The sequence below is a fragment of the Salvelinus namaycush genome, unplaced genomic scaffold (genome assembly GCF_016432855.1).
Source record: "Salvelinus namaycush isolate Seneca unplaced genomic scaffold, SaNama_1.0 Scaffold251, whole genome shotgun sequence".
Lineage (NCBI taxonomy): Eukaryota > Metazoa > Chordata > Actinopteri > Salmoniformes > Salmonidae > Salvelinus > Salvelinus namaycush.
Window position 1 is genome coordinate 4269 of NW_024059353.1, and position 14457 is coordinate 18725.

At 43.7% G+C, this 14457-nt stretch overlaps 1 protein-coding gene across 1 annotated transcript; it reads right to left on the bottom strand.

Moving 5' to 3' along the window:
• Nucleotides 1-1623: 1623 nt before the first annotated feature.
• Nucleotides 1624-5038, bottom strand: LOC120039076 (inhibin beta A chain-like). Its single transcript, XM_038984604.1, has 2 exons — nt 4957-5038; nt 1624-2456 (listed from the first exon to the last, which is right to left on the bottom strand). Exons 1-2 carry the CDS (start codon nt 5036-5038, stop codon nt 1624-1626), a joined length of 915 nt encoding a protein of 304 aa, XP_038840532.1.
• Nucleotides 5039-14457: the final 9419 nt, after the last annotated feature.

Genomic DNA, 14457 nt, shown 5'->3' on the forward strand with positions numbered 1-14457 from the left:
AGAGTGTTTTTTCTCTTTGTCATCACTAGTTGTTAGGAATATTAATCGAGATGCTTCATTAGAGATTGTCCTTCTGGTAAACTGCTCAACTTGAAAGCTAATGGTGCTCCTATCTTTGGTGTGTTACTTTGATTGAGAGACTATGTTCCGTAGCTGTAGTATGTACTGTATATGAAGAGTTTATTTCCAATTTTTTTTTATATCCACCAATTTTTCACATTTGTGTTTTTTTACATCAGAAATGATTTTTTATGGGTACCTTCATGTGTGTGTAAAAAAATGACTGTTCTCAGATGTTTCATTAAAATATTTTAAGTGTTTTTATATATATATATATATATATATATATATATATATATATATATATATATATATATATATATATATATATATATATATCCATTGTTTAGGTGGAATGGAATGTTCATATCCTGTATATTTGACTGTGATATGTGGTTGTCTCATCTAGATATCTGAAGATGAATGCAATGGTACGTCACTCTGGATAAGAGTATCTGCTAAATTACTAAAAGGTCAAATGTAAATGTTTTACATACACATCTCATATTACACTACTGATTTGTATTGTTTCATATATTTAAGTATTGATGTCATACGTAACATTTGTACAGTTCTTTATATATATGAAAAAAGTAGTTATTTGTTACATTTGACTGTGTAAACCTAGCAGTACTAGGTTTAGCTAAACGACATGATCGTTTGTCTCTGAAATAAACCATCAAGTGATAGATTTCAAACAAATACACGTCTGTCATTGAACAACTCCACGCCACGATTAGGATAGACCCAACCCAATTTCTTTCAGAAGTTGTTTCAACTATAAAAGCTCATTTATATATATTTTTTTTTACAGTTTTGAAAAAAAAACTCTTCATATGTTACTTTGCTTGAGAGACTGTCTGTAGCTGTAGTGTATACTGTATATGTATTTACATATTTCAGGTGTATTGCCACAACCGTCAATGTGGCAAGAATGTTGGTATAGTGCAAATTTCAACATTAATATTTTTTTTAATGTAAAAAAGACAAAATAGTTCAGAAATAATAATAATAATAAAACTTGTTATTAATTATAAAAGTGTTTGGCTCCAGTAGCTGGTCAAACCTATTTCTTTCAAGTATCTCTCAACAGTAACAATAGAAAACAACTGAAACACAAAAAACAACAACAAAAAACTTATCAAAAAGTCTTCCTTGTATACAAATTAAAAAATACATCAAAACATCCCATAATGTGGAAAGAAATATTTAAAAAGATCACACGGTAATACTTGATCAGTTGCATAGTTCTTCTTTCAGGGAAAATTGTTCCATGTTCATTGCAGTGCAGAGATGCAGGAATCACATGAGTCCCACTTTTGCTCTCCATTCAACCCAAAAATATATTCTGTATCTCTTTTTTTTTTTTATCTGAAAGTGCCACAGAGACTTCACAATTTCCCGTCAGGTAATCAGACGAAACGGACGGATCAGTCAGTCAACACATTTTTACATGACTCCCAAAAAAGGTATTGTTTTTTTGTTTGAAGGGTTAAACGGCCTATCATCCCAACAGTGTCTCCTTGTTAATGATGAGTCTATGTTGCTCTCTTTCACTGTCTCTTACGAGCAGCCGCACTCGTCCACGATCATGTTCTGGATGTCCTTCTTGATGATCTTCTGCTCCTCGTTGTAGTAGAGCATGGACATGGCGCGTAGCCGCGTGGGCACGCAGCACGACTGGATGTTCTGGAAGGGCGCGTAGCCCCGCATTCGGTAGTGGTTGATGACGGTGGAGTGGAAGGACAGCGAGGAGCCCGTGATGCTGGCCACATGGCTGGGGCAGTCGCCCTCACAGTAGTTGGCGTGGTAGCCCGGCGGCGCGATGATCCAGTCGTTCCAGCCGATGTCCTTGAAGTTGACATAGAACTGCCGCTTGCAGCAGATATGCATCTTTCCATCGCACTCCAGGCCGCGTTTGGCGCGTCGGCGAGCGTGTTCCTCCGTGCCGGGCCGCAGTACGACCATGAGGAATGGCCGGTGGGATTGTTCCCTCTCTCGTCCCGGTTGCTCGCCCTCGGTGGGGACCAAGATGGGTGTGGCGCCCGCCTCGGTGCACTGCGGGCAGGAGACTCGCAGATCGATGACGCTGCCACCGGTTTCCAGGAGGGACTGGATGCTGTGCGACACGGGGAGCGTGTGCCAGCCGCTGCGCCGCGTGTCAACCATCTTCTCAGATACCAACTCTTCCTCCTCCTCCTCGCCCTGGGTCTCGGTGAAGCCTGGAGCTTTGGTCTTCTGTCGGCGACGCTGCAAAAGCTGGATGTTCACCTTGCCCTTGCCTCGCCCTTGCCCCTTGGCCAGCTTGAGGAAGAGCCACACGTTGGCCTGCTCCACCACTGAGAGCTCACTGCCCTCCTTGGAAATGTCAAAGGTCACGGCGGATGTAGTGTCGCCTAGAGGAGAAAAGGGGAAAGGGTGTTTAGTCATCGCAAAGACAGCAACGCTGCAAATGTCCATAATCGTTTCGGTTTGGCAACGCATGTTTTTTTGTCGGCTCTGCTAAAATAAAACCTAGTATGTTTAAAAGAGGCTGTACAGAAACGTAATTGCTGACTGGAGGTGTGCCCCTCTTTGTCCAATAATGTAATTTCTGTGTGTCTGTCCATTTAGGGGACTTCTTTTTGGTTGAAGAGCACCCCTAGAGGCAAAAGCCCTATAGCCTCTCTAAATACATTCAAATGCTTATTCTATGTGTCAAATAGAGCTATAGGCTAAAGGAGAGATATTGTACTTTTGACCGTGGACAGGTCCGATCTATTCCAAATCCATACTCTGTTTGTACAAGAATGCATTTGTTCAAGGCCTGTCGTGTCTGACTAGGTTTGGCTCGGATTTATCTTCCCCAGTCACTCTGGCATCTGTTTAGTTAGGAAAGCAACGGGCAGATTGTCGTGAGTCGGGTTACACTTTACAATAACCTCCTAGTTACTTTCATTAATAAGCCTTTGTAAATACTTCTGTAGAATTGAGTCCTGGAGATGCAGTGATTGGACAAGTGTACGATGTCCATATTAGGACAGCCTCATGGATACCAGACATGTATTGTCTGATATTGTACCCAGTTGCACCTAATAAAAAAAATTGAATTGAATATTTATATCACTTATAATACATTTTTCGAAAAAAATGTAATACAGAGAACTACCATGAAGTCTCTCTGGCCAATGGTCAACGTTGTGCATCACATAATAACATACATCTCCAACACACCCTCATTGCTCTTTAAGAAACGCTAGCGGCCATGACTGAAGACAAACGAGAGTTGTCTTGGGGGTGTGGTTTGATGCGGGTGTGTTATTATCACATATCGTACCCTGGCAGAGACTGTTGTTTGTCCTCCCCCCTGAGTTACCGTAGCAGCAACATAGCCACTTCCTCAAAATAGTCACTTCCTTAAAATAGTCACTTCCTTAAAATAGTCACTTCCTTAAAATAGTCTGATTTAATTTAGGATAAATTAAGAAATATGTAATTACAATTTAGACGTTTTTTGCAGATGTCTTTTTTACACTTAACTAAGGTGTTTGGTGTAGTATTTATCATGTTAAAAAATATGCATGCAGTCTAGTCAAGTCTGGAAAGTCAGGAAAAGCTGTCTGCGCTCTCAGGACTGATTTCTGAGAACAATAACACGTCTACAACTTCCTCATCAGCTGTACAAAATATCGTAAATAAGCACAAGATACAGGCTGTTTATCAGTGCCCAAAACCACTAGCTCGCTAGCTAAGTTCCAACTCAATAAAGCTAGCAAGTAGTAGCTACTGTAGGGACACATTGAGCTGCCAGGCCATAAACTGTTTATCAAGTCACTGGCGAGTGGCGACGTGTGTGCCTAGGTGCCGTTTATATATATATATTTTTTTACAACTTTCTCACTATCTATTACCAAATTGTGCGTCTGTCTGGCAGTGTTCGTGCATAGCTGGTTCTCTGTGGTTTTTGTCGGTATTCGAGAAACATGTCCAGGGAATCTCATTGAATTTAATCACAAACAAACAGGATCAGGTGGGTCCTGACCTAAACAAAGACAGTCAACCATCAAACAGTCTATCAAGGTTGGTCGAAATTATTCAGTACTTTGGGGGCTTTAGTTGTTAATTAGGCATCATAAACCATAAATATATTGAAACGGGAGCAACTCATATGGCATATGGATATGCATGTACAGAAAAGCCCTCCAACACTAAATGACATTCATACAATTCATTCATACGCTACCCTCTCTATCTCTTCTCCTCCTCTATCTCCTTTTCTCCTCCTAATGAACGAATGAATAAACAAAGCGGGGAACAAACAATAGTTTGAATGAAAAACGCTTCTAAATATATTCGGCTACATCTAAAAAAAAAAGAAAGAAAATAATGCTCTATCCCTTTCTAGTCCTCTCTCAGTTCTTTCCCTCTCTAGTCCTCTATCTCTCTGTTCTTTCCCTTTCTCTTTTCTTTTTTCTTTTTCTTCTTTCCCTCCCTCTTTTTTCCTTTCCCACCTTCCTCCCATCCTCCCATATCTCTCCCTTTCCATATCCTTCTCTCACTTTGCTCAGGCTCTTTTAAAGACCTCTCCATCCAACCCCATCTCCACATATAGCTTCCACACAGCCTAAAGTAATTATTGGGGCTCTTATTTGGATGAATGAAGTGATTATACACGGCCAGGAGCCCTCCGACTCGCCTCCATGCCCCCCCCCCCCCCCCTCACAATCGTTAACCCCCCCCCCCCCCCCCCTAATTCCGCCAACTCATTATTGGCCCTTTCTTTAATCGAAGGTTCATTCAAAAGGGTGGTTATTTATAGTGCCAAGCCATTATGCACATTTATGTAAGCAAACAAGCCAGGGAAGAATGTGCTTGTCACACGCTTGTTGCACCGCTTTGCAGTATACAATGGCCGACCCGCAATCAGGAAAGCCTCCAGAATGGGAGCGCCCCCCTCATTGGGTTGGCGTGCAGCGCATGACGGCGTGCTGGGGTACATGGATACATGTTGCCGTTCCCGTGCATTATATTCAACCTTTCCTGCTGCTGGTTTTGGCATCATTGTCTGATATCATCTCCGATTCACCCACTTCACACCTGGATATGACAATTCTTTCCAACACTAGATAAGAACGTGGTTGATGTACACTATATATATATATATATACAAAAGTATGTGGACACCCCTTCAAATTAGTGGATTTGGCTATATCAGCCACACCCGTTGCTGACAGGTGTATTAAATCGAACACACAGTAATGCATTCTTCATAGACAAACATTGGCAGTAGAAAGGCCTTATTGAAGAGCTCAGTGACTTTCAACGTGGCACGTGGTTATAGGATGCCACCTTTCCAACAAGTCAGTTTGTAAAATTTCTGCCCTGCTAGAGCTGATCATCGGTCAACTGTAAGTGTTGTTACTGTGAAGTGGAGCAACAACGTCTCAGCCGCGAAGTGGTAGACCACACAAGCTCACAGAACGGGACCGGCCAGTATTGATGGGCGTAGCACTGAAATATCGTCTGTCCTCAGTTGCAACACAGAGTTCCAAACAGTTCCAAACTGACAAGATCATCATGTCCAATGCCAAGAGTCGGCTGGAGTGGTGTAAAGCTCTCCGCCATTGGACTGTGGAGCAGTGGAAACACCTTCTCTGTAGTGATGAATCACACTTCACCATCTGGCAGTCCGACGGATGAATCTGGGCTTGACGGATGCCAGGAGAACGCTACCTGCCCCAATGCATAGTGCCAACTGTAAAGTTTGGTGGAGAAGGAATAATGGTCTGGGGCTGTTTGTCATGGTTTTTAGCTAGGCCCTTTTCCCTTAAGGGAAATCTTAACGCTACAGCACACAATGACATTTTAGACAATTCTGTGCTTCAAACTTTGTGGCAACAGTTTGGGGAAGGCCCTTTCCTGTTTCAGCATGACAATGCCCCCGTGCACAGAGCGAGGTCCATACAGCATTGGTTTGTCGAGATCGGTGTGGAAGAACTTGACTGGCCTGCCCAGATCCCTGACCTCAACCCCATCGAACACCATTGGGATGAATTGGAACGCCGACTGCAAGCCAGCCCTAATCACCCAACATCAGTGCCCGACCTCACTCATGCTCTTGTGGCTGAATGGAAGCAAGTCTCCGCAGCAGTGTTCCAACATCTAGTGCAAAGCCTTCCCAGAAGAGTGGAGCGGGGGGGGACCAACTACATATTAATGCCCATGACTTTGGAATGAGATGTACGACGAGCAGGTGTCCACATACTTCTGGTCATGTGGTGTATCTGAAGCGAGAAGGCTGCAAATAAAGCTATCCCTGATGCAGTGATAAATAATAATCATTTAAAAACAATTATCTACCTTTTATGCAACATATTTTTGAGTGCGGACCATCACACAGAAAACGGTTATCTAAATGTACGGGTTTTACTCACCAACCTTCTGGCTGGTGCCTTTTGATGACCCGCTGTTGTAAAATGATGAAAACCGAGGCCTGAAATCCAACAACTTGGTCTACTTTCAGTTCCTACTCTCTGAACATAGAGACATTAGGGTATAGTTGTACAGTGCAGTTCTCTGCGTTGATAACAAAGTGCTTGAGAGAGAGAGAGACACAGCTGGGGAACACGTGTCTCTGCTACTTCTTTGCTACTTGTCGGAGGATACAGTCTCTCTCTCTCTCTTTTGCTTTGTCTCTCTGTCTCTCTGTCTCTCTGTCTCTCTGTCTCTCTCTCTCTCTCTCTCTCTCTCTCTCTCTCTCTCTCTCTCTCTCTCTCTCTCTCTCTCTCTCTTTGTCTCTATGTCTCTGTCTCTCTCTCTCTCTCTCTCTCTCTCTCTCTCTCTCTCTCTCTCTCTCTCTCTCTCTCTCTCTCTCTCTCTCTCTCTCTCTCTCTCTCTCTCTCTCTCTTTGTCTCTATGTCTCTGTCTCTCTCTCTGTCTATCTCTGTCTCTCTCTGTCTCTCTCTCTGTCTCTCTCTGTCTCTGTCTCTGTCTCTCTCTCTCTCTCTCTCTCTCTGTCTCTCTCTCTCTCTCTCTCTCTCTCTCTCTCTCTCTCTCTCTCTCTCTCTCTCTCTCTCTCTCTCTCTCTCTCTTTGTCTCTATGTCTCTGTCTCTCTCTCTGTCTATCTCTGTCTCTCTCTGTCTCTCTCTCTGTCTCTCTCTGTCTCTGTCTTTCAATTTCAATTCAATTTCAATTCAAGGGGCTTTATTGGCATGGGAAACATGTGTTAACATTGCCAAAGCAAGTGAGGTAGATATTATACAAAAGTGAAATAAACAATACAAATTAACAGTAAACATTACACATACAGAAGTTTCAAAACAATAAAGACATTACAAATGTTATATTATATATATACAGTGTTGTAACAATGTACAAATGGTTAAAGCACACAAGTTAAAATAAATAAGCATAAATATGGGTTGTATTTACAATGGTGTTTGTTCTTCACTGGTTGCCCTTTTCTTGTGGCAACAGGTCACAAATCTTGCTGCTGTGATGGCACACTGTGGAATTTCTCCCAGTAGATATGGGAGTTTATCAAAATTGGATTTGTTTTCAAATTCTTTGTGGATCTGTGTAATCTGTGGGAAATATGTCTCTCTAATATGGTCATACATTGGGCAGGAGGTTAGGAAGTGCAGCTCAGTTTCCACCTCATTTTGTGGGCAGTGTGCACATAGCCTGTCTTCTCTTGAGAGCCATGTCTGCCTACGGCGGCCTTTCTCAATAGCAAGGCTATGCTCACTGAGTCTGTACATAGTCAAAGCTTTCCTTAAGTTTGGGTCAGTCACAGTGGTCAGGTATTCTGCCACTGTGTACTCTCTGTTTAGGGCCAAATAGCATTCTAGTTTGCTCTGTTTTTTTGTTAATTCTTTCCAATGTGTCAAGTAATTATCTTTTTGTTTTCTCATGATTTGGTTGGGTCTAATTGTGCTGTTGTCCTGGGGCTCTGTGGGGTGTGTTTGTGTTTGTGAACAGAGCCCTAGGACCAGCTTGCTTAGGGGACTCTTCTCCAGGTTCATCTCTCTGTAGGTGATGGCTTTGTTATGGAAGGTTTGGGAATCGCTTCCTTTTAGGTGGTTGTAGAATTTAACGGCTCTTTTCTGGATTTTGATAATTAGTGGGTATCGGCCTAATTCTGCTCTGCATGCATTATTTGGTGTTCTACGTTGTACACGGAGGATATTTTTGCAGAATTCTGCATGCAGAGTCTCAATTTGGTGTTTGTCCCATTTTGTGAAATCTTGGTTGGTGAGCGGACCCCAGACCTCACAACCATAAAGGGCAATGGGCTCTATGACTGATTCAAGTATTTTTAGCCAGATCCTAATTGGTATGTTGAAATTTATGTTCCTTTTGATGGCATAGAATGCCCTTCTTGCCTTGTCTCTCAGATCGTTCACAGCTTTGTGGAAGTTACCTGTGGCGCTGATGTTTAGGCCGAGGTATGTATAGTTTTTTGTGTGCTCTAGGGCAACAGTGTCTAGATGGAATTTGTGGTCCTGGCGACTGGACCTTTTTTGGAACACCATTATTTTGGTCTTACTGAGATTTACTGTCAGGGCCCAGGTCTGACAGAATCTGTGCAGAAGATCTAGGTGCTGCTGTAGGCCCTCCTTGGTTGGTGACAGAAGCACCAGATCATCAGCAAACAGTAGACATTTGACTTCAGAGTCTAGTAGGGTGAGGCCGGGTGCTGCAGACTGTTCTAGTGCCCGCGCCAATTCGTTGATATATATGTTGAAGAGGGTGGGGCTTAAGCTGCATCCCTGTCTCACCCCACGACCCTGTGTGAAGAAATGTGTGTGTTTTTTGCCAATTTTAACCGCACACTTGTTGTTTGTGTACATGGATTTTATAATGTCGTATGTTTTACCCCCAACACCACTTTCCATCAATTTGTATAGCAGACCCTCATGCCAAATTGAGTCGAAGGCTTTTTTGAAGTCAACAAAGCATGAGAAGACTTTGCCTTTGTTTTGGTTTGTTTGGTTGTCAATTAGGGTGTGTAGGGTGAATACATGGTCTGTTGTACGGTAATTTGGTAAAAAGCCAATTTGACATTTGCTCAGTACATTGTTTTCATTGAGGAAATGTACGAGTCTGCTGTTAATGATAATGCAGAGTATTTTCCCAAGGTTACTGTTGACGCATATTCCACGGTAGTTATTGGGGTCAAATTTGTCTCCACTTTTGTGGATTGGGGTGATCAGTCCTTGGTTCCAAATATTGGGGAAGATGCCAGAGCTAAGGACGATGTTAAAGAGTTTTAGTATAGCCAATTGGAATTTGTTGTCTGTATATTTGATCATTTCATTAAGGATACCATCAACACCACAGGCCTTTTTGGGTTGGAGGGTTTTTATTTTGTCCTGTAACTCGTTCAAGGTAATTGGAGAATCCAGTGGGTTCTGGTAGTCTTTAATAGTTGATTCTAGGATTTGTATTTGATCATGTATATGTTTTTGCTCTTTATTCTTTGTTATAGAGCCAAAAAGATTGGAGAAGTGGTTTACCCATACATCTCCATTTTGGATAGATAATTCTTCGTGTTGTTGTTTGTTTAGTGTTTTCCAATTTTCCCAGAAGTGGTTAGAGTCTATGGATTCTTCAATTACATTGAGCTGATTTCTGACGTGCTGTTCCTTCTTTTTCCGTAGTGTATTTCTGTATTGTTTTAGTGATTCACCATAGTGAAGGCGTAGACTCAGGTTTTCCGGGTCTCTATGTTTTTGGTTGGACAGGTTTCTCAATTTATTTCTTAGATTTTTGCATTCTTCATCAAACCATTTGTCATTGTTGTTCATTTTCTTTGGTTTTCTATTTGAGATTTTAGATTTGACAGGGAAGCTGAGAGGTCAAATATACTGTTAAGATTTTCTACTGCCAAGTTTACACCTTCACTATTGCAGTGGAACGTTTTACCCAGGAAGTTGTCTAAAAGGGATTGAATTTGCTGTTGTCTAATTGTGTTTTGGTAGGTTTCCAAACTGCATTCCTTCCATCTATAGCATTTCTTAATGTTACTCAGTTCCTTTGGCTTTGATGCCTCATGATTGAGTATTGCTCTGTTCAAGTAGACTGTGATTTTGCTGTGGTCTGATAGGGGTGTCAGTGGGCTGACTGTGAACGCTCTGAGAGACTCTGGGTTGAGGTCAGTGATAAAGTAGTCTACAGTGCTACTGCCAAGAGATGAGCTATAGGTGAACCTACCATAGGAGTCCCCTCGAAGCCTACCATTGACTATGTACATACCCAGCGTGCGACAGAGCTGCAGGAGTTGTGACCCGTTTTTGTTGGTTATGTTGTCATAGTTGTGCCTAGGGGGGCATATGGGGGAGGGAATGCTGTCACCTGCAGGCAGGTGTTTGTCCCCCTGTGTGCTGAGGGTGTCAGGTTCTTGTCCAGTTCTGGCATTTAGGTCGCCACAGACTAATACATGTCCCTGGGCCTGGAAATGATTGATTTCCTCCTTCAGGATGGAGAAGCTGTCTTCATTAAAGTATGGGGATTCTAGTGGGGGGATATAGGTAGCACACAGGAGGACATTTTTCTCTGTTAAGATAATTTCCTTTTGAATTTCTAGCCAAATGTAAAATGTTCCTGTTTTGATTAATTTAATGGAGTGAGTTAGGTCTGCTCTATACCAAATTAGCATTCCCCCTGAGTCCCTTCCCTGTTTCACATCTGGTAGTTTGGTGGATGGGACTACCAGCTCTCTGTAACCTAGAGGGCAACCAGTGGGTCCGTCTCCTCTGTACCAGGTTTCTTGCAGGATGACAATGTCTGCATTACCGATTTCTTTGGTGAAGTCCGGGTTCCTGCTCTTTAGGCCAAAGGCAGATGACCTCAGGCCTTGGATATTCCAGGATGATATAGTGAAGGCTTTTTGTTCCATAAAGTGTCCAATGTTGTTGGTCGTGGTTTGGCCTCAGGCCAGTAAGTGTGAGCAGAGCCTGCTGAGCATCTGGTACATGCCGTTGGCTTGGGCGAGTGTAAGAGTGGGGGTTGGGCCTGTTTGCCCGCTCACTACCTGGGCGTATGTGTGACTTCCATGTTGATGCCCTCTCTGCGGGGGTGGGGTGCATGGGGTGGGCAGGAGTGGCATAGGTCTGATCTGAGGGGGCCTAAATTGGGTGTGGGCATGGTTGATGTGGGGGGGTGTTGATTGGTTGGGGTGGGGGTGTGTCTGGGGGTGCTGTGGTCTGGATGTAGGTCCTCTTGGCGTGGGTCCTCTATGTGTAGGTCCAGGGTGGGGTGCTGAAGGTCTTGGAGGGTGTCTCGCTGGTCTGGGTGGGGTGTCTATTGATCTGTTGCTCCTGTGTGAAGTGTTGGGGCTGCGTTTGAGAGCGATGTCCTTTAGAGTCCGGGCAAAGGTGGGCACTGCTGCCTTGTAGAGGTGGACCTGGTCATAGAGGCTGTTCAAGTCCAGGGTGGAGTGGTGGGCCAGGAAAACATTTGGTTTTGAGGCACAGTCACGGGAGATGCTTGCGTTTACCCGCTGTATTGTAGCAGGGTGGAAGTCTTTTCGTGGTAGCAGGGTGGAGATAACCACTTGTGCATTGGGGAAAGTAGAAGAAGCTTTTTCAATCACTCCCTTCAGTGCTGTGGCCACCCTTTCCTGCTGTGCTCTCAGGTCGTTTGTGCCTGTGTGTATTATTATGTGGCTAGGTGAGCCTAGTTTGTCCTCAGACAGAAGGTCTAGGGCGCACTGGGTGTTTGGACACCAGAGTTTAGACACACTGTGTTTGGGAAAAAGTTTTTTTTCTTCTATAAATTTCCCATTTGAGTCCATAAGGAGAAAAATCTGTGTCTTGTGTTTGTCCTCAGTGGGTGTGGGGGGGTTGTCAGGAGGGCTATCTCTCTCTCTCTCTCTCCCTCTCTCTCTCTCTCTCTCTCTCTCTCTCTCTCTCTCTCTCTCTCTCTCTCTCTCTCTCTCTCTCTCTCTCTCTCTGTCAGGAGGGCTTGATGACATGATTTATGATTCCATAACATAATAATGAATCACAGATTTTAGACTAGATGTGATTCTATAACGTTTTTTTATGAGAGCAACATTGGTTTGTTTGTTTATCTATGTTAATCTCCACATAGTCCCAACAACCAATCACATCTCAACCTGGCATTAACAGAACACCTAACAACCAATCACATCTCAACCTGGCATAAACAAGAACACCTAACAACCAATCACATCTCGACCACACAGATTCCTCTCTCCATTACATGTTGACTACTATATTATTGGGGGTGGTTTCCCGGACATAAATTGAATTGAATAAACTTTATTAATCCCAAAAGGGGAAATTGGACTGAAATGCACTTTCTATGCAGATTTTCCATGACATGTTTTTTAGTCCAGAACTAGGCTTGATCTGTGTCTGAGAAAACTGTGTCTTGTCAAAGAACAACATCACTGTATTACAGTCTGTGGTTAGGGGAATCCAGTACTCCTGCTCTGAGATGCTACGTCCCAAGAGCCAATCTCAACATGGGGAGATATACTAGGGCCCAGATGGTAGATTTAGAGCGCCAGCCAATCTCAATATGGGGAGATATACTAGGGCCCAGATGGTAGATTTAGAGCACCATCCAATCTCAGTATGGGGAGATATACTAGGGCCCTGATGGTAGATTTAGAGCACCAGCCAATCTCAATATGGGGAGATATACTAGGGCCCAGATGGTAGATTTAGAGCGCCATCCAATCTCAGTATGGGGAGATATACTAGGGCCCAGATGGTAGATTTAGAGCACCATCCAATCTCAGTATGGGGAGATATACTAGGGCCCAGATGGTAGATTTAGAGCGCCAGCCAATCTCAATATGGGGAGATATACTAGGGCCCAGATGGTAGATTTAGAGCACCATCCAATCTCAATATGGGGAGATATACTAGGGCCCAGATGGTAGATTTAGAGCGCCAGCCAATCTCAATATGGGGAGATATACTAGGGCCCAGATGGTAGATTTAGAGCACCAGCCAATCTCAATATGGGGAGATATACTAGGGCCCAGATGGTAGATTTAGAGCGCCAGCCAATCTCAATATGGGGAGATATACTAGGGCCCAGATGGTAGATTTAGAGCACCAGCCAATCTCAACATGGGGAGATATACTAGGGCCCAGATGGTAGATTTAGAGCACCAGCCAATCTCAATATGGGGAGATATACTAGGGCCCAGATGGTAGATTTAGAGCACCAGCCAATCTCAACATGGGGAGATATACTAGGGCCCAGATGGTAGATCTAGAGCACCATCCAATCTCAATATGGGGAGATATACTAGGGCCCTGATGGTAGATTTAGAGCACCAGCCAATCTCAATATGGGGAGATATACTAGGGCCCAGATGGTAGATTTAGAGCGCCATCCAATCTCAATATGGGGAGATATACTAGGGCCCAGATGGTAGATCTAGAGCACCAGCCAATCTCAACATGGGGAGATATACTAGGGCCCAGATGGTAGATTTAGAGCACCAGCCAATCTCAATATGGGGAGATATACTAGGGCCCAGATGGTAGATTTAGAGCACCAGCCAATCTCAATATGGGGAGATATACTAGGGCCCAGATGGTAGATTTAGAGCACCAGCCAATCTCAATATGGGGAGATATACTAGGGCCCAGATGGTAGATTTAGAGCACCAGCCAATCTCAACATGGGGAGATATACTAGGGCCCAGATGGTAGATTTAGAGCACCATCCAATCTCAATATGGGGAGATATACTAGGGCCCAGATGGTAGATTTAGAGCACCAGCCAATCTCAATATGGGGAGATATACTAGGGCCCAGATGGTAGATTTAGAGCACCAGCCAATCTCAATATGGGGAGATATACTAGGGCCCAGATGGTAGATTTAGAGCACCAGCCAATCTCAATATGGGGAGATATACTAGGGCCCAGATGGTAGATTTAGAGCACCAGCCAATCTCAATATGGGGAGATATACTAGGGCCCAGATGGTAGATTTAGAGCACCAGCCAATCTCAATATGGGGAGATATACTAGGGCCCAGATGGTAGATTTAGAGCACCAGCCAATCTCAACATGGGGAGATATACTAGGGCCCAGATGGTAGATTTAGAGCACCAGCCAATCTCAATATGGGGAGATATACTAGGGCCCAGATGGTAGATCTAGAGCACCAGCCAATCTCAATATGGGGAGATATACTAGGGCCCAGATGGTAGATTTAGAGCACCAGCCAATCTCAATATGGGGAGATATACTAGGGCCCAGATGGTAGATCTAGAGCACCAGCCAATCTCAATATGGGGAGATATACTAGGGCCCAGATGGTAGATCTAGAGCACCATCCAATCTCAATATGGGGAGATATACTAGGGCCCAGATGGTAGATTTAGAGCACCATCCAATCTCAATATGGGGAGATATACTAGGGC

Excerpts from the sequence above, each read along its gene's own strand:
- LOC120039076 (XM_038984604.1), bottom strand. The coding sequence starts at position 5,038 with ATGTACCCCAGCACGCCGTCATGCGCTGCACGCCAACCCAATGAGGGG. Across the intron at positions 2,457-4,956 it reads GGAGGCTTTCCTGATTGCGG|GCGACACTACATCCGCCGTG; the intron begins GTCGGCCATTGT and ends TTTCTCCTCTAG.